Source organism: Rhinopithecus roxellana, chromosome 17, assembly GCF_007565055.1.
Source record: "Rhinopithecus roxellana isolate Shanxi Qingling chromosome 17, ASM756505v1, whole genome shotgun sequence".
Classification (NCBI taxonomy): domain Eukaryota; kingdom Metazoa; phylum Chordata; class Mammalia; order Primates; family Cercopithecidae; genus Rhinopithecus; species Rhinopithecus roxellana.
The window spans coordinates 106,295,615-106,319,627 of NC_044565.1; the positions used below are offsets into that span (position 1 = coordinate 106,295,615).

Genomic DNA, 24,013 nt, shown 5'->3' on the forward strand with positions numbered 1-24,013 from the left:
GGAGCCCATACTACACCTTGATCTTGGACGTTTACTTATCAGAGCTGTGAAACAAGAAGTTTCTGTACCTTAAGCCACTCAATTTGTACAGAAGCCCTAGGGAACTCATGCAATGTGATTCTTCATTATTTCTAACTTTGCGTCAATCACATCTCAGAAATTCTCTCTTCCTTAATACAAATGTGCCACATCCCCATGCCAACAGCCATCAGCCATGGCTGGAGTGGGGCCAAGGTCAGCAAATAGAAGGATGAGTAGGAGAATATGAAGGGAAGGAGACAGTAGAAAGTGAGGGAGAAAGAGATTTGTTCCATCTTTCCCTGGGTGACTGGACAAGAATTAGATAAGAAAAGGGAAAGGGAGAATTAAAGCCAATGAGCATTGCAAAGTGAGAAAAACAGCTTGAGAGACATGTAATTATGTGTATTGTGGATGGTCAAAAACAGAAGCAACAATTTTAAACAACAAGGGAGCACAGGCCAGGAGAATGCTGAGCCAGTTTCCTGGATAATAAGTGAGATCCATGAAGTTACAAAGGAGTCTGAGTTTGCCCACCTAGTACTACAGGACCTGCAGGAAACAACTCATCCGCTCTCTTGCAGACTTGGTCAAAGGATCTGTGTGACTGAGGCAAGTGTTATAAAGCTTGCCCCAAGCAGTTGCAGCTGTAGGAGGTAGTGCACCCAGAAGGGATGGATATGTCCAGCGGGGAGACCTTTGCTCCCGCTGCTCCTCAAAGCCAGCCTGCTGGAACACAGGCACCTTCCACTTCGTGCCAGTGACATAAAGCAGCTTGGCTACTTTTCCCAGTTGTAAATCGTGATCAGATCCCTCACAAAACTCTTCCAGGAGGCAATGGTGGCTTTGGTCTTTCTAGTGGACAGAGGATGCCTTGTAGACATTTCCCTAACTCCAAAGAGAGCACACTTTACCTGGTTCTCAGAAACAGCTCAGAAAGTTCCAGAGGTATATGAATCACAAATCAGTGAAAATCCATGTGGATGGATTACGTATAAACCAGGGCAGGGACTAGGGGAGGTAAGGGCACAGCATTGAAGGAGGCACTCATTGTCTTGCACAGCCTTGGAGTGAGTGTCACCTTACATTTTGCCCCTTAGTTCCCTCATCCAAGTCCCAGTCCTGGTGAAAACTAAAGTTTTTGTTTCATTCATTTGTTTATTCATTCAATAAGTATATTAATCCAGTTGAATGAGTACATGGTGACAGACTATTCATTGAGCTCGTACTATAGCCCATTCTGGTTAAAATACGTTCATTAAAAAATGGTACAGGTGGTCTTAGAGATAGGCCCCAGTCGACACACTGGGAGGGTAGTTGATTTCCTCATTAAAGTAAAAAGAGAAAATTTGCTGTAAGAGAAGGGCAAATTAATCCTATTGACCACACACTGTTTGATCCAATTTATATAAAATGTCCACAATAGACAAGTCTATAGACACAAAGTAGATTTTTGTTTCTTAAAGCTGGACATGGGGGTAGGAAGAATGAGACATGACTATTAATAAATATGAGGTTTCATTTTGGGGTGATGAAAATATTACAAAATTGATTGTGATGATGGTTGCACAACTAAAAACATTGAACTGTACACTTGGGTGAAGTGCATGGTATGTGAATTTGATCTCAATAAAACTTATTTTTAAAAAAGCATATGGTAGTTCACAGTAGAGATTGCTTCCAGCTATATAACCTAAGGAAAGGCTTCAAGGAAAAGATGGGTTGGAAGCTGAAGAATTTGACTCTGTGGAATCAGAGTAAGAACATTTTTTTAGAGATGGGATCTCACTATGTTGCCCAGGCTGGACTCCAGTAACTGAGACTACAGGTGCACAGCAGTGTGCCAGGCTAAGAGTAACAGCCCTTTGGCAGGGAGAACAGCAAGAGTGAAGTAGGGAGGCAGGAATTTATAGGATGCATATAGGGGACAGTAAGTCATTCAGTTCACCTGGTGTGTGGGGTCCATGGTGAGGATGGTGTTGTATCCTCAAGAAGGCCTTGAGCCAGGCATTCAGGAGGTTTGAGGTGGGAGGATCACTTGAGCTCAGGAGGTCAAGGCTGCAGTGAGCTATGATCATGACTCTTCACTGAAGCCTGAGCAAAAGAGTGAGACCCTGTCTTCTAAAAAATAATAATTAATGAATTTAGAAGGTCTTGAATTCCAAGTGGAAGTCCAGAATCTGAGCCATAAACAACCAAAAGATAGCCTGATCTGAGCTGAGCTTAATTTATATGCTGAAAATATGAGAGACTAGTAGGGAAGAGATGAGAAAGAAGGAGACTGCTAGAAGATTGTGCAACATCCCAGTTCATCTGCCACAAATGCGGAGGAAGCAGATACTAGCAGTGGTTACTAACTGCAAATTGTAAAGACTGTGGCCCACGCAGACGGCAAAGGCAGGGAGATGCAGCATGCAGCGCAGTGTGGCACCGATACTGGCAGACACCTTAGCAGACTTAGGGAGTTTAACTGCAGAGAAAATGAGGTTGCACTAAGAACTGTGAATCAGCCCTATGGGGCTGAAAATTGACAGCATTGGGATAAGTGGAACTGGGAAGACAGCAGAAGTAGAAAAATGAAGTTCAATTTATTAAAAAAAATAAATTGGAAACGAGGAGGAACAAGAAGTGTTGGCAAAAAGCATTATGAGGTACAGGGTCAAACAAGACAAGGAAAGCTTTGGCAAGAAGGGCAGATGGGGTGCAGAATTATGCTTCAATTCCAGAAAGGAAAGCACTGGGGTAGATACAAGGTTGGTGCTGGCAGAAGAGTAGCAGCTCAGAGATCATTAACACCTGATCCATTTAATTTCCTAGGTAACCAAAGACACCATGGAATATAATTTGCCTCTTCAAAAGTATACCTTTTATACAATATGGCAAGGTATAAATATGTACACATCTAAGCTCTAGACTTTTGTTCTATCCTCTCTGCATTTCGGTGCGGATGAACACAGTTTGGGAAGAAAGGAAAGAAGAACCAGGAGTTTTAAGCACTTACTATGTGCTATGCAAAGTGTGTCCATTAACATTGTTGCTTTCAATCCTAAAGCATGGATTGAAGACAGGCAGTATTACCCACACTTCACAGATGCAGAAAGTAAATCTCAGGCTAAGGAGGGAGGAAAAGGGAGTTCACCAAATAAGCAGGAGCCTATCTGAAGCCTGATGCAGCTGGTCCTAGAGCCAGCTTTCCATTCCCCCCCAGCCTCTACCTGTTTAAGCTTCTAGACCAGCAGGAGGAGGGAGGGGTCAGAGCAGCTGAGGGCCAGGAGAGATGTGAAAAACTCGAGGTGGAGATCAAGGGGAGGAGCAGAGTGTGCCCTCAGTTCTTGTGCACTAGAGGGAGATGATATTTGCACAGCAGTCAGGGTCACATGAGTGATCATGGTACAGCGAGAAGTTCTCCCTCCCAGGGCCAGGCCACAGGGTTTGTTTCTGTTCAATCTGGATTCTTCCAGTAAAAGATTCAACTTTCCACAGTGAAGCTGAGAGCCTCCCAAAGTGCTGGCTACCTGCTGAGCGCCCCTGTAACTCTGACACAGTAGTAATTTGAGCCTCTGCAACTGCCGTCTGCTTCCTGTGAAAGTCCTTTCCGTGTCCACTGACCCTTGAGTGGGCCTTTGAGCTGCTGACTTTCAGCTGGAACTTGAAGGTAAGAATACAGCTTAAAAGAAATTCTGTACCTAACTCGTTAATTGATTTTTTTAACCTTTAGCCATATAGGTGTGACTTTATAGATGCATTTACTCAAACCAGAAAAGATCCTAAGAATCTGATAAAATAATATAAAAGAGCTTTGTAACCAACAGCCTCCAGCCTAAAATTTCAGATCTAGATTCAGGACCCCAGGCAATCACCTCCAAAGGCTCTCTCCCCTATAATACTATCTCTGTCTTCCACCCTGATCTTTTCCCAGATACCCTCCCTGTCCCATCCTCCTCCAGGGCCAGCTCAACTTCTCTGGCCAAGACTATTTCTTCTTCCATGAGAGTCCTTCTCTTATGCCAGTCATTGACTAAGACAAATGCTGGGCCTGCAAGGGGACTGAACCAGATCCTGTGCTCCAGAGGTCTAGACTTACAAGCAAGTAACTATAGGACATGGAATAAGAACTATAAAATTTTGCACACAAAATACTATAAGATCCCATGGAAAGGAGTGATTACTTCTGTTTACAGAGTCAGAGATGCCTTCAAAAAGGAGGCCACAGTGATCTGACCTGATAGGATGAAAAGGTTCCTGCTGGCTGCTCAAGGGAAAATGTGTGTGTCTAAATGCCTGACTCTTCAAGGGCAGGAACCATATGCTGATGTGGCCCAGCAATGAGGGGCTTGGGGAGGGTGAGAAGGACTTGGGACTTCTCCTGTGGGAACTGGCAGATCCCTCTGCTCCCACTGCACTACCCAGCTGCCCCAATCTCTTGCTGCATCTCCTTCTCCCAGCTTTAGCCAGCTTCTATCACTCCCCGTGCAAGCCTCCAACAAGAGCAATACAGTGGGATCCATAGTACACTGGACAGCCAAGCCCTTAACTGCCCTGGTCCTCAGCAGCAGGTGCCCTTCTGCACACACTCACAGCCATGCCCACGCCCTTGGTCATCAGCTACCTGCCCAGAGCACAACGCCTACCACAGAGTTGGTCAATGTGTTACATGAATGATTCTCAAGACATTATTTCCAGGCCAGAGCCCTAAGCTCACATGTACACCTGCCTACAGGTGTACATTGGGAAGTCCCACAAATATATCCGACTCAACCCCAGAACTGGACTCACCATTTCCCTCACCCCCACCCTAAGAAGAACCTTCTCACTGTGTCCTTACATGGTCTTTCCTCTATGTGCACACATCCCTGGTGTTGCCTTGTGTGTCCTAATCTCCTCTCATTACAAGGATACCAAATTGGAATGAGTCTCATCCTAGTGGCCTCATTTTAACTTAATCACCTCCTCAAAGACATTATCTCCAAATACAGCCACATGCAAACATACTATGGATTAAGACTTCAACATACGAACTTAGAGAGACACAATTCAAACCATGATAACATCCGTCTTAGACCATTTTGTGTTGCTATAACCAAATACCTGAAGCTGGGTAATTATAAGAGGTTTATTTTGAATAAATATAAGTTTATTTTGAGGCTTATTTTGAATCATGATTCTGGTGGCTGAAAAGTCCAAGAGCATGGTGCTGGCATCTGCTCAACTTCTGGTGAGAGCCATGCTGCATCAAGACATGGTGAAGAAATAGAAAGGCAACCGAGCATATGTGCAAAGGGACCAAACTCACCCACTTCTGGGAGATGGCATTAATCTGCTCATGTGGAATCCACCCTTAAGGCCCAAACACCTCTCACGAGACCCCATCTCCCAGCACTGCCATACTGGCAGTTAAACCTCAACAGAGAGTGTTGGTGGGGACTAACCACATCCAAACCACAGCAGTATCCAAAAAGTATACAATTTTGTAATTTTACATTTATATATATGTATACTTTTTGTTCATAACTATGTATACATAGTTTTCTATAACTATGACTGCCATAACAAATTATCAAAAATTTAGCAGCTTAAAACAACACAAGTTTATTATCTCACACCTCTGTAAGTCACACCTCTGTAAGTCAGAAGTCCAAACAGGTGTCTCTGGGTAAAATCAAGGTGTTGGCAGGGTTGTGTTCCCTTCTGGAGGCTCTGAAGAAGAATCCCTTCCAAGCTCATTCTGGTTGTTGGCAGAATTCAGATTCATGTGGCTGTAGGACAGAGGTCCCATTTGCCTGTTGATTGAGGTTCATTCTCAGCCTCTGGAGGCTATGCTTTGTCTTGTGTTCCCCTTTGTCTCTAAGACATCAATGGCAAGTTGAGTCCTTCTCATGCTTCCAAACTCTCCAGTCACTTCTTCTGCCACATGACTCTCTGACTGGCTCCTCTGCACCCTTGCCCACTTTTAAGTGCCCTTGTGGTCACATTAGGCGCACCTGGATAATACAGGACGTGCTCATGGCCTTAAGGTTCTTCTCTTTTTTTTTTTTTTTTTTTGAGATGGAATCTCGCTCTGTCGCCCAGGCTGGAGTGCAACCTACACCTCCCGGGTTCATGCCATTCTCCTGCCTCAGCCTCCCAAGTAGCTGGGACTACAGGCATCTGCCACCACGCCCAGCTAATTTTTTTTTTTTTTTTTTTTTTTTTTTTTGTATTTTTAGTAGCGACGGGGTTTCACCATGTTAGCCAGGATGGTCTTGATCTCCTGACCTCGTGATCTGCCTGCCTTAGCCTCCCAAAGTGCTGGGATTACAGGCGTGAGCCACCACACCCGGCCCTCCTTAAGCTTCTTAACCTAAATTCCACATGCAAAGCCCTTTGCCACACAATGTAATATATTAGGAATTAGGACGTGGACATCTGTAGGGCCATTATTCTGCCTACAACAATATACATTTGAAAAAGACAGAAATACAACTCTGTGTGATAGATGTTTTCCTTGTACATTTGAACTGTTTCCAAATTTTCTGCAATGTATACCTTTAAATTCACAATAAAAAAACAAGAGGCAATTTTTAAAGAAGGAACATAGGATTTGTATACAGATGTTGGCTGTGATCCTGGGCAAGTTATGGATCATGTAACTCTCAGCTTCCTCACATTTATGAGGGTGATAATCATTCCTTCCTAATAAAATTGTCATATGAATTAAGAGAGAAAAAGAAAAGTCCATGAAGGACCTAATATAGAAGGCCTGCAAGAAATGTTTGTTCTTATCCCTCCTCTTCTGAATTTGATCACACCGTAATCTCAGGAGTATTGTCCAAACTCCACCTTCTTTGATGTATTATAAATACAGCTGCTTCTCATATTTGAAATTTTTCAGAAATAATTTGTCTTTCATTTTCCGAAAATTGTCTTCATCTTAAAGGGCTCAGCTCAATCTGGAAGCAGAAGCCACCATGAAAACTGGCCTCGCTAATCTGGGCACCTGGTGTTCTCATCTATTCCATGAAGCAGCTGGGCCAGATTATTTTATTCAACCTCTAGCAAGCATGTACTGTTACATTTTCTGTAAGGACCCTTTCAGTTCTGAAGTTCTATCATTCATATTCAGCAAAAGTTAAAATAAATTAATGTATACAAGGCACTCAGCCCAGAGATGGTAAATTGAAGTGTTTGATAAATGTTAGCTTTTAACTACTATTTCATTAGTAGTAGTAGTAATAAATGTCTTCTGGAACCCCAGTAGCCAGTTATCCTTAAGTAATAGTGGCTTACTTCTTCAGCTTTCTCCTTTTGGTGCATTTAAAAGTCTTCCCTCAATATAACAATGACAAAATCACACACACACACACACACACACACACACACACACACACACAATGCAAAACTGGGCAAAGGAGATATTTCTCCTACAAATGGCCAATAAGCACATGAGAAGATGCTCAACATCATTAATCATTAGAGAAATGCGAATCAAAACCCCAATGAGCTATTTATCACCCTACACCCATTAGGATGGCTATTATCAAAAACAAACAAACAAACAAACAACACAGGAAACAACAAGTGTTAATGACAACTTGGAAAAACTGGAACACTTATGCACTGCTTGTAAAAATGTAAAATGGTGCAGCTGCTGTGGAAGATGCTGTAACATTTTCTCAAAATATTAAACATAGAATTACCAGATGATCTAGCAATCTCGCTTCTGAGTATATACCAAAAAGAATTGAAAGCAATAATTCAAAGAGATATTTGTACATCGATGTTCACAGAGACCTAATTCACGACAGCCAAAAGTTTCCATCAATAGATGAACGGATAAACAGAATATAGGCTGGGCATGGTGGCTCATGCCTGTAATCCCAGCACTTTGGGAAGTCAAGGTGGGTGGATCACACTTGAAGTCAGAAGTTCACGACCAGCCTGGCCAACATGGCAAAACTCTGTCTCTACTAAAATTATAAAAATTAGCCAGATATGGTGGTGGGCACCTATAATCCCAGCCACTCAGGAGGCTGAGGCATGAGAATCGCTTGAACCCTGGAGGTGGAGGTTGCAGTGAGCCAAGATCATGCCATTGCACTCCAGCCTGGGCAACAGAGTGAGACTCTGTCTCAAAAAATAAAAATGGTATATACCTACAGTGAACTAAGCAAGGAAATCCTATCACATGCTATAACACAGATGAACCTTGAAGAGGTTAAGCTTTAGATCAAGTTTTCAATTAAGCATAAGATTAAGCTTAATTAATAAGACATTCACAAAAGGACAGATATTATGTGACTTCCACCTAAATAAGGTATATAGAGTCCATAGAGAAATAGAGTAAAACGGTGGTTGCCAGGAGCTGAGGGAGGGGGAATGGGAAGTTATTGTTTAATGGATACAGAGTTTCTGTCTGGGAAGATGAAAAAAATTCCAGAAAAGGATGGTTATAATGATTGCACAACAATGTGAATGTACTTAATGCCTCTGAACTGTACACCTAAAGACAGTTAAAATGATCAATTTTGTATTAAGTGTATTTTACCACAACTTCTTTAAAAATCTCCTCTATTCTTTTCCCATAGGGACCCCCAACGCTGAGACACCATGGCCCTGACCTCAGAGTTGGGGAAACAGATAAAACTGAAAGAGGTGGAGGGGACCCTCCTGCAGCCTGCAACTGTGGACAACTGGAGCCAAATCCAGAGCTTCGAGGCCAAACCAGATGATCTCCTCATCTGCACCTACCCTAAAGCAGGTGACTATAGGGCAGGAGGGACAGCAAAGACCTGCTGAGCCAGCAACGGCTTGTCACTTAAGTTAGATTTCCCCTTGATAGGAACCTGCTCCTTCTTATTGTTCCACAGTGGGGTTCAGAGCTCAGGACTCATGCAGGATGCCTGATATCCCTGGGTTTTCCAGGAAAGCTGCTGTGCTCTGCCATGCACTGGTCCTGGGCTGGGGGAGCCTTGCCTGTGCTGCTCCACTCCCTACAGAGATCCAAAGTCCATCCCTCATGGACTTCCATCACTCATGGCTAACAGGATCCTGACTCGAGGGGAGGTTGATGCAAACACCAAGCTCTACATCCCCTTTGTTTACTCGGGACTCTTCAGGGAAGATTGTCCAGCAGGTTTCTCCTTCTCACCCTTCCTTTCTGAGCCTCAGGGACAACGTGGATTCAGGAAATTGTGGATATGATTGAACAGAATGGGGACGTGGAGAAGTGCCAGCGAGCCATCATCCAACACCGCCATCCATTCATTGAGTGGGCTCGGCCACCCCAACCTTCTGGTGAGAGCACCTCCCTCTTTCTTTCTTCCTGCTTTCTTTCACTCTCTCTTCTGTTTTCCCCTGTCTTTTCTCACTTTTCTCTTCTCTCCTCTCTCTCTCTCTCTCTCTCTGCCCCCTCTGTCCTTCCTCTTCTCTCTCTCCCTCCCTCTCTCCTTACTCTTCTCTTTCTCTCTCATTTTCACTGTCATATGTTTCTTCCTTTTATCTTCCTCTCATCTTCTGTCTACATATTATTTAAGATTTTTTGCCAAAAGTGAATCACCAAGTGAAAAGGGTGTGCGCTAGGGTCAGATTCTGCCTTATTTTCTTCTTAAGCCCTCCCTCTGATCATGTGCAACTGTAGGACATACTGAAGATGTGAGAAACTGTAAGCCATTTATTTCTTCTTCTCTCTGTACCCCAACCTGATAAAGCCCAGTGCAGCCAGGAGAGTATCCAAGAATCAATAATTCACACACACAAACACACAAACACACACCCCATTGCATTTGGAACCAACTATTTCTATTCAACAGAGAAGACTTTTCAGGTAATGCTCAATCTGGAAGTGTTTCTCTTCACATCAAAAAATAAAGGAAGCTAAAAAATATAACCAGAAGGCTATATTTCAGGTAGCTAGAGCTGCTGGAACTATTTTGCAAAATAAGGATAGGAGGAAGGCCTACTTCCCTAAGTTGCAGCACTGCAGAGATCCAGGTGATAGAAAACTGGAAGCACAGTAGCTGAAGCTATGAAAATGTAGTCAATGCAGCTCTAGCATGAAGTCTAGACTTGGGCAACTGTAGACAGAGGTCCGATAAGTCCCTAAAAATGTCCTGAGATAGAAAGTCCCCGACCTGATGCATACAAGACACTTGTAACCTGTACAAGGAGGTGTCTCCAAGTCAGAATAGCCTTAAAGGATTTTGCTCTCCCCAATGATCCTACCATCCAGCCCCTGTGGCTCCTCTGGCTCTCAAAGAGGAAAGAATGGTCACTAGGTAGGTAACCACTGGCTTTGTAACCCAGTGCCCTGCTCTGAACTACCTGTGGGACTCTGACCCCATAAACAGGCCAGACTCTGCCTGCTTAACCACGGTCTCACTCCATGTGCCATCAGGGCCTGCTGTTTTGTGTGTGTCTGGTCTTCTGCTCCTTGAGCAGCAGGATGGTATAATAGTTAAGGACTACCAGAGTTTAAATCCTGACTCCATCACTCACCTCACGACGTTTGAATCTTGACTCTGTCACTCACCTCACAATGTTTACATCACCTCTCCGTGTTACAGTTTCCTTAGCTGCAAAGTGTGGATAGAATCAAGGCCTATCTCAAAGAGTTGTGAGCATTAACAAATCCAATACAGGTAAAAAGCCTGAAGCATTGCCTGACACTCAGAGGATACTATCTATGTGTTAGGTATCTTTACTAACCATCTCTCTAGGCCCCATGACCGCATGTGTTCCCTAATTATCTAAGATCAGCATTTTTTGTTTATTTAAAGAAGGAGGCTAGCTCTGTCACCCAGACCGGAGTACAGTGGTGCCATCATAGGTCACTGCAACCTGGAACTCCTGGGCTTAGGCAATCTTCCTACCTCAGACTCCTGAGTAGCTGGGACTACAGGTGAACACTGCCACACCTGGCAAATTTTTTAATTGTTTGTAGAGATAGGGTTTCATTATGTTTCCTAGATTGGTCTCAAACACCTGGCTTCAAGCAATCCTCCTGCCTTGGCCTTCCAAGCCACTGGGATCAAAAACATGAGCCACCAGACCCAGCCCAAGAACAGCTTTTGATCTTTGTTCTACCTCCTGCCCCTGCTGCTGCCCAGTGTCTTACCTCTGACAGTGTGAGAGATTAAAGAAAGAGGAGAGGCCTAAGCAAGATTTCTAATGAAGTATTCTTAGCAGTAGAGAGCAGAGTGTTCAATCACTAAATCAGTATAAAAACCAGGATAGAGCTATATAATCTGGAGAAAGAATGGTAATCAAACAGCCAGTTTGGCATGTTCTACAGAGGAACCCTGGCCTCTTTATGAATGAGGGTGCCCTGTGTGAGAGTAACAAACAGTCTCAGCCTTTATGATCTGCCGGGCCACAGACAGCTGAATGCTGGCTGGAGACTCAGCTGTGCAGTGGTTGTTTGTTTGTTTGTTTGAGACGAAGTCTGGCTCAATTGCCCAGGCTGGAGTGCAATGGCGTGGTCTCGGCTCACTGCAACCTCTGCCTCTTGGGTTCAAGCAATTCTCCTGCCTCAGCCTCCTGAGTAGCTAGAATTACAGGCACCTGCCAGCGCGCCTGGCTAATTTTTGGTATTTTTAGTAGAGTCGGGGGGGGGGTTTCACCATGTTGGCCAGGCTGGTCTCGAACTCCTAACCTTGTGGTCCACCCACCTCAGCCTCCCAAAGCACTGAGATTATAGGCGTGAGCCACAGCGCCCAGCCAGTGGTTTTCTTTCAGAGCAGATAATCCCTGCCAGCCAAGGTGAGGAGCACCACTGGGAGGAGACCAGGTGCTGACATAGACTCATGGCTGTTGGCCAAAGGTCTCAACCACCCTTGGAGCATTCTGGAGTGGTCAGGCACTACTGGACAATGGACAAGCTTGTGCTCTACATGGTCAGTCTCCCTTCCAGGCCCCCCTTCCACTCCTCCATCAACTCCTAGCCTCATAGACATTCTGTGACAAAAGGGATTACATCTGTGACCCACAAAGAATTGGTTTGGAAAGACTTTGAAAAGACCTGTGTGCATGTGTGTGCATGCATGCATGTGTGTGAACTGTATATAGGTGAAATCTAGGAATGATCCACTCCATTTCAGCAAACATCTATGCTCAAGGGCCTGTGCTGCTCATAAGACTTCACACCTACTTGCCCTCAATAAGTTATGGTCCCATGGAAGAAACCAATGCAGATGATGTAACAACAAGCATGAAGCGCTATTGGCAGGGTGAGGGGAACATGGCCAAAGAACAGTTTCTGGAGGTGAGACCTGAAATGATAAACTGCTGTCATTACTAATTTTCTGCCTCTGTCTCCTGCCAGACCACAAACTCTAATGGCAAGAAACAAGTTCTGTTTGACTTTGTACTCCCATGGGGCTGTTTCTACAGTATTAGCTGAACTGATTTATCCCACACAGTCACATGCAATTTGGCTCAAATCCCAAGGCTAAAATCTTAGTGCAGCTGATGAAGGCCAAAAATGACCTCGTTTGCCCCCTTCTTCCCTGCTAGTGGGCTTGGGAATGGGCCCTGCAGCCTGGGCTGTGTCATGCACACTCTCCATGCTGTGCTTCTCCACCCTGAGTCTGAGCAACCATCATGGTGTTCCTGGTGGGTGAGGCAACCCCATGGGGCTTTTCTGAATCACTGATGAGAGAGAGGTGGGGCAAGGGTGTGGTGGGACAGAATGTACAATGTACCTATGTTCGTAAAAGAAAACACTGGTCAACCGCTTTATGTAAAGCCCCAGCTCCACAGGAGAGAGTATCTCTCTCCTGTAGGGGTTTTTTGGCAGAAAAATTTGGAGCTGGAGCTGGGCTGAGTCCACCAACAGGGCTGGATCATGGAGTAGGAGCAGGCCTTCTTACTTGTCATAGGCAGGAAGGATGACTGTGAGCCATCAGAGGACCATAATGACTGAGTACAGATTTCCCAATTAGAAGACTGGGTCTCTTTTAGGCATTAAGTGGTTACTGCCCACAGGGCATTAAATCAGGTGTAACAGGAAAGAGAAGAGCCACGAGTACCAGGAAGGAAATCAACTGGCCTGCAGATCTCACTTTCTGGCAGATTCCCTGAATTTGCTCCCCAGCTTGGGACTGACAGTCCAACTCCACCCATAACCTTCCCTTCTGTCCTCTATGTCTGCTAAGGTTTCTTATGGTTTTCATCTCTGTGTTTCTCTACATTGTGCTTCTTTAGCTCTGCTACTGTTTTTCTTTTCAGCTATGTATGTTCTGCTATTTAACCCTACTCATTGTAGGTTTTCATGTCCAAACACTTTATAAATCTTCCCAGTCTTTTTAGTAGTCTCTTGTTTCTTTGATCATGTTTTCAACTTTCTCTTGCATTCCTCTGCACTTTTTTTTGAGACAGGGTCTTACTCTGTCATCCAGGCTAGAGTGCAGTCGTGCAATCACAGCTCACTGCAGCCTCAATCTCTCGAGCTCAAACAATCCTCCGATCTCAGCCTCCTGAGTAAGTAGCTGGGACTACAGGTGTGTATCACAGTGCCCAGCTAATTTTGGTATTTCTTTTTTTTAAGAGACAGGATTTCACCATGTTGCCCAGGTTGGTCTCGAACTCCTGAGCTCAAGCAATCCACCTGCCTCAACCTCCCAAAGCGCCAAAATTACAGACGTGAGCCACTGCACCTGGTCTTCTTTGCATATTTTAAACATAGTTATTTATATTCTCTATTAGGTACCCAATAACGGAGGTCAATAAGCGTTTAGTTCTTCCACCTGTTTTTTTCTGGCTCTTGTTCATAAGGCTTTTCCCTCATTTGTTTTGTAATTTTGTATAAAAAGCTCTTTTCTCCCTCTCTTGATCTCACACCTACATTGGAATATTTCCAGTCTACAATAGTTTAAGTTAACTTCTGGTCCAAGCAGGTAGTATGATTTCATATCCATGCATGTAGTATGTAAACAGGATTGTGGTTATGAGTTCTCAAGAAAGCCTCTTTTTCTGCACCCAGAGGTGAGGCAAGGAAATTACTTTACCTCTCTTTGTGATTAGGTGCTGTTTTTCTCTCTCACCTTTCACTGAGGTAGCAGGCATTTGAGTTTCTCCTGCCAATGCATGGGTCTCTGTTCCTAATCTGTGCCTCATTAAATCCCAGGCCTACCAGCCTCCTCCCTGAGCAGGGGTCACTGAACTGAGGACTGGGTGTCCGGTGGGTGAACCCACTCTGGGCAGCTGTCATCAAAGCCTTTGCCCACTTCTCCATCTTGCAGCTCTTCACTTTGGTCCCTGGAGGCTCCCCTTATTTTCTTATGAGCCTGATTCTGCACTTAAATGAGTGTTTGGTGTTTTAATCAGAATCTGCAGGTGTGTGATTAACAGGAAAGATCTTCATAATGTTCAGGCCACCATGTCACCAGCACTGAAAGTACTGGAGAGACCCTTGAAGAGTGAGCAGGACTGACCAGATGTGTAGAGATGAGGGCTGGAGGGAGGCACAGGAGCCTGGGGCAGCAGGACCAGATGTGTAGAGATGAGGGTTGGAGGGAGGCACAGGAGCCTGGGGCAGCAGGACCAGGGCACGTGAAAGGACCAAGTGTGAGCTGGCATAGAGGTGGAGCTGAGGAAAGAGACTAGAGGCAGGACAGCTTTGCAGGTCTTCTAAGGAATACAGACTTCAAAAACAGCTAAAGGTGGTTTTCCAACTTTTCTTTTTAGCGCCCAAACACTTTTTTATTTAACAAAAATTACCATGACTACATGATCCAGCAATTCCACTTCTGGGCATATATCCCAAAGAAATAAAAACATGGTCTCAAACAGATACCTGTACACCCACATTCAAAATAACATTATTCACAATAGCCCAAAGGTGGAAACAAGCCAAGTGGCCACCGATGGATGAATTGATAAACAAGATGTGGATACACATACAACGGAACATTATTCGGTCTTAAAGAGGAAGGAGATCCTCAGCACTAACTTGACCCAGCTCCTCTGACATGATTTGCATGAGCCTCTGATTCCCATACCAGAGTGGAAGCTCCTTAGGGAGAAGGTCTGTGTTTTTCTCGTCTTTGTTGCCTTTTCCCCCTAACCTCAGCTTAACACAATGATTGCACAAAGTGCTCATTAAGGCTTTTAAATGAGAGAGTAGAAATCATGACTCACAGGCCAGCAAGTATATATGTTTTTAGAAATGAAACAAGTGACTGCAAACAGGCCAGGTACATGAGACAGCCTGCTGCAGGCACGTGGGGGTCATCTCTGGCTGGCAGGAAGGTGAGGGAGGCCTCTGCTGTCTGGTCCTGGCTGACTGTGCCTCAGCAAGACATCACCTGCCCTTTCTCAGCTTCATCCTCAAAGTGACAGAGTAAATTAACTCTAAGGCCCCATCCAGGATTCAAGCTGTGTGATTCCACTAAAATGAAAATTATATCAATAATCCCATTGTACAATCCCAAAAGAAAGTCAAGAGACTAGCAGAAAGATAGGTGGGTGATGGGATATCCTGGACAGAGCCGGGATCATGAGGTCCCCGGGTAGTGCTTGTACTACACAGATGTTTCCTCTTGAACTATTTTAAAGGTGTGGAAAAAGCCAAAGCAATGCCCTCTCCACGGATACTAAAGACTCACCTTTCCACTCAGCTGCTGCCGCCATCTTTCTGGGAAAACAACTGCAAGGTAAGATATCAACAGCTCCCTGTGACAGAAGGGAGAGTAAGCCAACCAAAGTGAGTCCTGCAGACCCCAACGCAGAACATTCGTCGTCACCTTTGCCTCTCCACTGTCTCTGATGCTTACCAGCAAAGAGAAAAAGTAAAGTTCAACACTTAGCAGGACATTCACCTGAACAGTTTCAAATAGGACATGAAGGCAGGAGCCAGACTAAATATTTGGAGGAAACTAGAGAAATGAGGAGGCAGTGAGTGCAGTAAGTGTAGCTGTGAAATGAAGGGGAGAAGATGGTGATCCCAGGCTGCAGGCCATGGGGAGGCTCTCTAACAGACCAGGGAGGAGAAGAATGAGAGGAAAAGAGCTACAGATCTCACCAAATTGTAAACAGATGAACAGACAGAGCAATGCTCTTGAGGACACCCCACCTCAGCCTCTGGTAGACTCTGAGTTCGTTGTTTTATTTATTCTGTGACTTTATTTGTATGCACCGCAGTGCCTAATAAGCTCCTGGCATGTAGAGGGCATTAGACACGTACTTTCTGAGTAAATACGAAAGCAGCTGTAGAGCAAGTAGAGTCAAGGGTGCAAACTGAGATGCCAGCCTTGGTGAGAAAGTGGGGCACTGTTTCCTTAAAGGCAGGAAGGAAGGGGAAAGAAGGGCTAAGAAAGATACGTTCTGGGGGGCTGGAGTGAAGTCGGAGGACTCACATCAAATGACTTCAGTCCTTTCAGTAATGTTGGATAAGAGGACAAAAACTTCCATTTCCAGAACTATGGCAAACTAGGTATTCTGAACCCCTGAAGCACTTATATGTAAAACATTCAGGATTACTGCTTTAAAAAAATCACAAACTTCCTTTTAAATGCATAACTGAGATCAAAATAAAGTCCCTAGGTTTATAAACTGCAGAGGGAAATGAAACTCAGAGAGGCAAGTTGAGACTGGGACTCTCCTGGGGAAATTTGATGACCTGGATAATCCAACAACTTGAGTTTTAATGGCTGCACAGGGACAGGGTCAAAGACCAGGGCACAAGGAAGCAGAAGAATGAGGAGCCAAAGCTGGGACCAATGAAGGGCTACATCCTCAATAGATGGGTGGAGGAGGCAGAGGAAGACCTTGGGGAACCACTCTGCCTTGACCTAGGCTCTCAGCTCCCTTGAGAATGTGTAGCCACAGGTTTCCTCTCTCAGGGTTTGAAATTCAAAATTGCACTCCTTGCATTGTGCAAGAAACTACAGGCAGAGAAGTTACACAAGGTAGTCCCCACAGCCAGTGTTCCCAGGTCCTCTCTGGAGGGACACAGCTGCAACTCAGACCCCCCATAGGATCCCCACTTGAGCTCACCATCCCACATTACAAAATACACAAAAGAACAAGCCACCATGAGACACAGTCTTCAGAAAGAACCCGTGGAAAAGTCAGACCTCAGGAACTTCAGACAATATAATTATCAGCTGTAGAAATAAAAGAAGGTTCAAGTTGTGTGAATAAATGAAAGAGTGAATCAAAAATAAAAAAGAAATAAGATGCTACTTTTAGACACAGAATTATTAAGTGAATAAATGGAATTTCTATAACAAAAAATATAAAATCATGGAAATTAAAAACTCAAGCATAGGTTAAAGTGCAGAACAGCTGCATAGAGAATTAGTGAACTCAGACAGGAAGGTTTGAGGGTAAAGGTTTGAGGAGAGAGGACAGACCTGTGGCTAGAGCTAAAAGCCAAGAGATGGAGAACGGGAGGGATTAATAAAAGGATTACCAAGCAGCAATGAAGAGGAAGAAAACTGAGGATAAAAAATTTAGAAACTTGGGGAATTTTTTAAATCAACATTTCTTGAAACCTTCTTTACTGGTGCTTGGCAGCTTGGTAAGTTGGAGAAGAGAAGATGGGCAGTAGGACTTAGTAGACAGTAATAGAGTCAGCACTTTCAGGAGCAGTGTTTCTCAACCTTAGCACTTGCTCTAAAGGGCCTGGGACTTGATATAATCAGGCATGGCAAGACACACAGGTACAGTGGTGACTGTCATAAGGAAAAAGTGTATCCTCACAGATCCCTAGAACGGGAGGCATGGCATGTCACACGGAGCCTCACAAGGAAGCAATGGGATAGGTCAGGAGGCAGAGAGAGTGAGTAGGAGACATGGGCAAGAGCCTTGATGTGGTTTCTTTGGGAAGCAACAGATGAGACAGGGTAAGGAGGCTTGGGATTGGCCAGTTTGAACCATTGCAGCAGGCTTTCAGCCACAGGGGCTGGGCCTAGTCATCTGGTATTTGACCCTGGGGTGATCAGGGCAGGTGAATAGTGGCCCAGTGTGTAAGAGCCCAACAGTGGAGGTGTTGGGGGAGTAGGCTCTGGGGTGTTGTAGGCAGTTCCTCCAGAGTCAGCAAAGCCCTAGGATGTCAAAGCATCAGATACAGAATATAAAAGACATAATTAATACAGCACTCCTGACATTTGGGGCAGATTTTTCTTTCTTGTGGGTAGGAGCTGGGGGACTCTTCTGTGTATTGTAGAATGTTGAACAGCATCCTTGGCCCCTGCATGGATGCCAGTAGCACCACCACTCCAAGTTGTGAAACCAAAACTGTCTCCAGACATTGCCAAATGTCCCCTAGTGGACACAACCATCCCATCATCCCCAGTTGAGAACCACTTAAAAGCGAACGAATGAAAAAGCACAGCATTGAAATAGCTGCTCATAGATCTGAGATGTGTAGTCAAGAGGCCCATTTGGGATTGGTGCTGTTAAAATGTGAACTGAGTACTGGAAAAAAAAGTCAGATTTGGTAAAATGAAAGGTTGGGAGGGTGGAGGGATGTGAAGTTGTGGGCAAAGTGGAACTTGAAGGAATGTTTGTAGGGGCAGAGCTGAAATGATTAGAGATGGAAATCAGTCAAGCTGAGGAGGCCAGGAGAAAAATAGGAGCTATTTTCTTGCTCTGTGACTCAAACTCTTAAACATGAAGCTTCTGTGCATCTTTGGGAGAGTGCGCGAGGAGTCATCAGTTTACGCTGATACTGTGGAAGTCTCCTGTTCACGTGTCAGGTCATAGTTTATAGAGAAAGATTTTGCTCCTGATACCAAAGGGGCAATCGGGCAATCTAATCCTCAACAATCCCTAATTGATTAGCTAATTAAAAGGACTGAGTTTGAAGTAGAGAGCAGACTGGTGACAAAGCAGAGACAGAAAGAAGAGAGAGGTCACAAGGCCAAGTCATAGACCAGCACCACAGAACTGAGCCAGAGTGCACAGCAACCCACAGGATGGCTCCGCCTAAGGGAACTCTGTGAAAGTCCACTTTTTATACCATCTTTTACCCACCTCTTTTCTTACCCTAAAGTTCCTTTATGTAGCTCGAAATGCCAAAGACTGTATGGTTTCCTACTACCATTTCCAAAGGATGAACCACATGCTTCCTGACCCTGGTACCTGGGAAGAATATTTTGAAACCTTCATCAATGGAAAAGGTACAGGAACATCCTTCATACCCTTGCATTCTCACTTCAGCTAGGCTGGGTCTAGGGAACCACAGGTAGCCTTTTATCCCCTAGAATGCCTGCACCTCATCAGGTGTGTCCTACCACAGACTGGGACTGGGCAGAGCAAGCTGGCCACTTTCTAAGTATATGCCCACAGCCCTCAGCAAACATCTTCCACCTAATTCAAAGCCTTTAATTAGAGTCATCCTCTTCCAAAGGGTGTCCTTGTCCCTATGTGATTGCACATAATAGACAGGAAGCCACTTTAGGGAAGATGTTGGGGCAAGTAACTCCAAGGCTGTCCCCATCTACATCACCCTCAAAACCAAACAGATCAGAATCCTTAGGACATATCTAACCCAGAATTTGGGTTTTCTCTCTCTAACTCACAGGAAAATCCCTAAAACTCAGAAGGCTTTGTCTGATGCCTATATAGACCATTCTGTTTCTTGTGTCTATTTCAGTGGTTTGGGGTTCCTGGTTTGACCATGTGAAAGGATGGTGGGAGATGAAAGACAGATACCAGATTCTCTTCCTCTTCTATGAGGACATAAAGAGGGTGAGTGAAGGCTCTGCAGAAGAACCATTTTAAAGTGGTTCTTCAGGGGCAGAGAAACTCAAAGTTGTTTCAAAGGACATCCCAGAGAATTGTAGTATTTCTTTCTGATACTCTCATCCATTCCAGTCCAATGTTACCCTTGCCACAGGACCCAAAGCATGAAATTCGGAAGGTGATGCAGTTCATGGGAAAGAACTTGGATGAAACAGTGCTAGATAAAATTGTCCAGGAGACGTCGTTTGAGAAAATGAAAGAAAATCCCATGACAAATCGTTCTACAGTTTCCAAATCTATCATGGACCAGTCAATTTCCTCCTTCATGAGAAAAGGTGTGTGGGGCCTCTTTATCATACACTCAGATTGTCTCATAACATCCTGCCTGCCTCTTAGCATACAATATTGAGTTTTATTAATTCCAAGACAATGCACTTCAACTATTCCTAATATGTGTTTCTAATAAAAGCAGGGATTTGATCCTGCTGTAAAAGAGAGCTTTCTAGGGTATTGCTCCATTATTTGGTTGCAAGGAACAGAGTCCCTCAAACCAGCCCCAATGAAAGGGGCTTACTGTGAGGATTCACACTGGACAATAAAGGAAATGCAATCACATAGAAAACTAGGAAGAGGAGCCACCACTGGTCCAGACCTCCCAGGGGCCCCTGGGTCTCAGGGTCCAGGAATCAGCAGCAGGAGGGATGGGTCTTTGCTCCAATGCTCCACCACTTACAGGACTCGGCTGCTTTTCACGTATCTATCAGGCATGGCTTCCTCTGCTGACGAGCTTCCCGTCTCTCCACCCATCACAACTTTCTCCCTCTTTATAACTTCTGATGACTCAGTTTCTGCTCATAACTTGGTCTTGACCCTTGCCCAAACCTGCTCTACTTCATGAGTTTCAACAACTACTCTTGAGAACTGCCTCATCCTCAGTATTTCTTAGTTCCAATTCCCAAAGGAGGAATTCTAATTGGCCCATCTAATATTTTTTAAGAAAAAAACTTTATCACTTTCTAATTTAAAAAGTAAAACATGTCATTGTTAAATATTAATTGGGCTGGGCAGATTGGTTCATGCCCATAATCCCACATCTTGGAAGGCTGAGGCATGAGGATTGCTTGAGGCTAGGAGTTCGAAAGTAGCCTGGGCAACACAGCAAGACCCCATCTCTACAAAAAAAAATTAACTAGCTGGGTGTGGTGATGAATCCCTGTATTCCCAGCTTCTCAGGAGGCTGAGGTGGGAGGATCACTTGAGCTCAGGAGTTTGAGAATGCAGTGAGCTAGGACCTTGCCACTGTACTGCAGCCTGGGTGACAGAGCAAGACACCAGCTCTTCTTAAAAACTAAATTAAATTGGCTGGGCATGGTGGCTCATGCCTGTAATCCCAGCACTTTGGGAAGCCCAGGCAGGCGGATCATGAGGTCAAGAGATCGAGACCATCCTGGCCAACATGGTGAAACCCTGTCTCTACTAAAAATACAAAAATTAGCTGGGCATGGTGGTGCACGCCCGTAGTCCCAGCTGTTCGGGAGGCTCAGGAAGGAGAATCACTTGAACCCAGGAGGCAGAGGCTGCAGTGAGCCAAGATCACGCCACTATACTCCAGCCTGGCAAACAGAGCGAGACCTGTCTCAATAAATAAATAAATAAAATCAATATAAAATTATATTTTTTAAAAGTCTCTCCACCAAAACTCCACCTCCAAGAAGTAACTACCAACAGTATGGAAGTCCCTTTCTCTCTCATTTAAAACGTACACATTTTTTATTCACAACAGTGAAATCATGGTATACACACCACTTTGAAACATCTTTTCTTCTTCCTCTTTGATTTTGCATGTGCTTGAATTTATGTTGTTGCATTTTCCAATCTACAACAGTGTTCCATACCAAACCAAACAAACCAAAAAAAAATCTACCCCTTTTCTCTTTGGATAATCAGTGGTAATGATTTGTCAAGGTGCCCTTCTTCAGGCTCATACATAACCATCTTTCTATACACCCTACTTCTTCAGACTCATACAGACATAAAGATATGTAACCATAATGAAAGCTTGCTCCCTAAAATGCAGAATGGGGTCATATTTTATACCTTTACTTATCAGGATATGAGAAACCCCTCTAGGGCAAGGCATATAGACTCATACACCTCATTGATTTTTTGGTCCAATGTTATACCAAGCTAAGGATACATCATAATTCATCCAACTATTTCCTTAATGATAGACACTATAATTATTGTTGTTTTCAATGTTTGTTTTTATGCATAATGTTAAAGTAAATATCTTTGTGCATAAATTATTATTTCCTGATGCTTTTATTTCTGTTGCATAATTTTCTAGAAGAGGCATTGGTGGGGAAAAGAGTATTTCCCCTATTTAAAATTAGTTTAAGTTGGTGTTTGGTGAAAAATAGTATCTCATTCATGTTTTTCCAAAATTGTTTTTTATTGAGATATAATCAAAATACCAAAAATGCACAGATCTTAAGTATACGGTTCAACCCATTTTGATAAATGTATACACCCATACTACCAGCACCCCAATCAAGATATGAAACATTTTCATCACCCCAGAAAGTTCCCTCTTGTGCCCCTTTTCAGTCAATGTCTACCTCTAGAGACAACCATTTTTCCTATTTCTATTACTCTAGATTGATTTTGCCTGTTGCTGGACTTCACATAAATAGAATCTCACAGTATTTACTTTCTTGTATCTGGTGTCTTTTGCTCAACATAATGTTTTGAGATTCCTCCATGTGGTTGTGTGTCTGTAGTTCATCCTTCTTTTATGTCTATGTAGTAATCCATCGGGTAAATACACTACAGGTGGGGCCAGGTCATGCAGGCCACTAGCTGCCTTGGGTTAGTTGTCCAGCTGACTTAGAAGTCCATCCCCTGCACAGAGTCCCCTAGAACTGCTTCTTATTGAAGAGCTGCTCATGGACAGGTGTCCACTGAAGGGGGAGTTGGGTGAGTCAGGTACATGGACAGGCCAGATTCAGTATGGGCACTACACCACTTTACTCAGGGACACCACATCTTTCAATCAGAGAGTGACATTCCTGTCTTGGCTTCCTTTTTCTAGGAACTGTGGGGGATTGGAAAAACCACTTCACTGTTGCCCAGAATGAGAGGTTTGATGAAATCTATAGAAAAAAGATGGAAGGAACCTCCATAAACTTCTGCATGGAACTCTGAGCAAGATGTAAATACAATTAAAAGGTGGATGGCAAGAGTGCAAATACTATCTTCAATCCTTCAGTCCCAGCCAGAAGAATCTCTGAAAGCATATTGTGAATGTATATGATGTAGTACAAATGATCTCTGTGATGATTAACAGTGTGTCACTAATTCATTTTTAAAAAGGGATCATGTCTAATGCCCATTTTCCCAACTATTCTTTCCAAGTAAGATATAAGATAGCTTAATAAACTAAGTAAAACATATGACTTGAATACAAAAGGATTGTTTTAATCTTCATTATTCTGGAAAGTGTGTCCTAGTCTCCCAGTCTATAATATCATGCTACCTTGAGTGTAAGTCCAAATATTAGGTTATATCTATATTAATAACAAAATTTCTGGCATCTGTCCTGACCATTCAGGCACCTCCAGCCTGGTTTCAATCCTGGAGTTCTGTCTGGTCACTATCAGAAGGAACACTACACTTTGAGGGCAACCCTGGTGCAGCCAGCCCTGAGGAAACATGGCCTGAGTGCCCTCATGGGTGGGTGGGAATAAAATGGAAGTGCCCAGAGGAGATGTCAGAAGACCAAAACCTGATTAATAGTTCTAGTGGTAGGTCATATAGGAAACAGAAAGCATGATGGTGGCCTTTTGGGAACCTAAGTTGTGTCCTGGTGAAAGCAGAAAGGTGGAGACAGGATGGCTGTCAACAATGTCAGCATGGGCATGGCTCCCAGGCATGAAGGGAATTGGGTCTTGGCTTCAATGCCACCTTTTTGGGAAACCCTAAACCAAATGAGGTGTTCTTTTCCTCGCTTCCCATATTTGTCCCAGTTGCAGCCCTGTTGTTATGTATTTGCTCATCAATTTCTTATCTATACCTCTCACTTAATTATTAATTTTTGGGGGTTCAGTCTCATGCAGTATTTACTCCTAGTATCTAATGCAGTGCCTGGCACACAGCAAGTGCCCTTGAGAACTTGTAGAGGGAGTAAAAAAATGCATGGATAAATGACTGTGACAAATCACAGATTTTCAACTTTGACCCTTTTAGTCCCAAATAGTGGCATTCCATAGCTGAGGGTAGTAGAAGCAGTTCACCCTGGGAGCAGGCAATAAGAGGAATAAATGAAGCCAAC

General features: G+C 44.0%; 1 protein-coding gene across 2 annotated transcripts; it reads left to right on the forward strand.

Annotated features, from left to right (window-relative positions):
* Positions 1-3,240: 3,240 nt before the first annotated feature.
* On the forward strand, positions 3,241-23,138 carry LOC104666541 (sulfotransferase 1C2). 2 transcript variants are annotated; one of them, XM_010368622.2, is made up of 9 exons: positions 3,465-3,673; positions 8,583-8,755; positions 9,166-9,291; positions 13,541-13,635; positions 15,612-15,647; positions 18,992-19,118; positions 19,595-19,689; positions 19,838-20,018; positions 22,775-23,138. In XM_010368622.2, exons 2-9 carry the CDS (start codon positions 8,605-8,607, stop codon positions 22,885-22,887), a joined length of 924 nt encoding a protein of 307 aa, XP_010366924.1. In that variant the 5' UTR covers positions 3,465-3,673; positions 8,583-8,604; the 3' UTR covers positions 22,888-23,138. The 2 variants fall into 2 exon arrangements, with proteins under 2 accessions (XP_010366933.1, XP_010366924.1); XM_010368631.2 differs by lacking the exon at positions 13,541-13,635 and having other exon boundaries at positions 3,241-3,673; positions 15,550-15,647; positions 22,775-23,133.
* Positions 23,139-24,013: the final 875 nt, after the last annotated feature.

Excerpts from the sequence above, each read along its gene's own strand:
- LOC104666541 (XM_010368622.2), top strand. The coding sequence starts at position 8,605 with ATGGCCCTGACCTCAGAGTTGGGGAAACAGATAAAACTGAAAGAGGTG. Across the intron at positions 15,648-18,991 it reads TCTGGGAAAACAACTGCAAG|TTCCTTTATGTAGCTCGAAA; the intron begins GTAAGATATCAA and ends CTTACCCTAAAG. Across the intron at positions 19,119-19,594 it reads AACCTTCATCAATGGAAAAG|TGGTTTGGGGTTCCTGGTTT; the intron begins GTACAGGAACAT and ends TGTCTATTTCAG.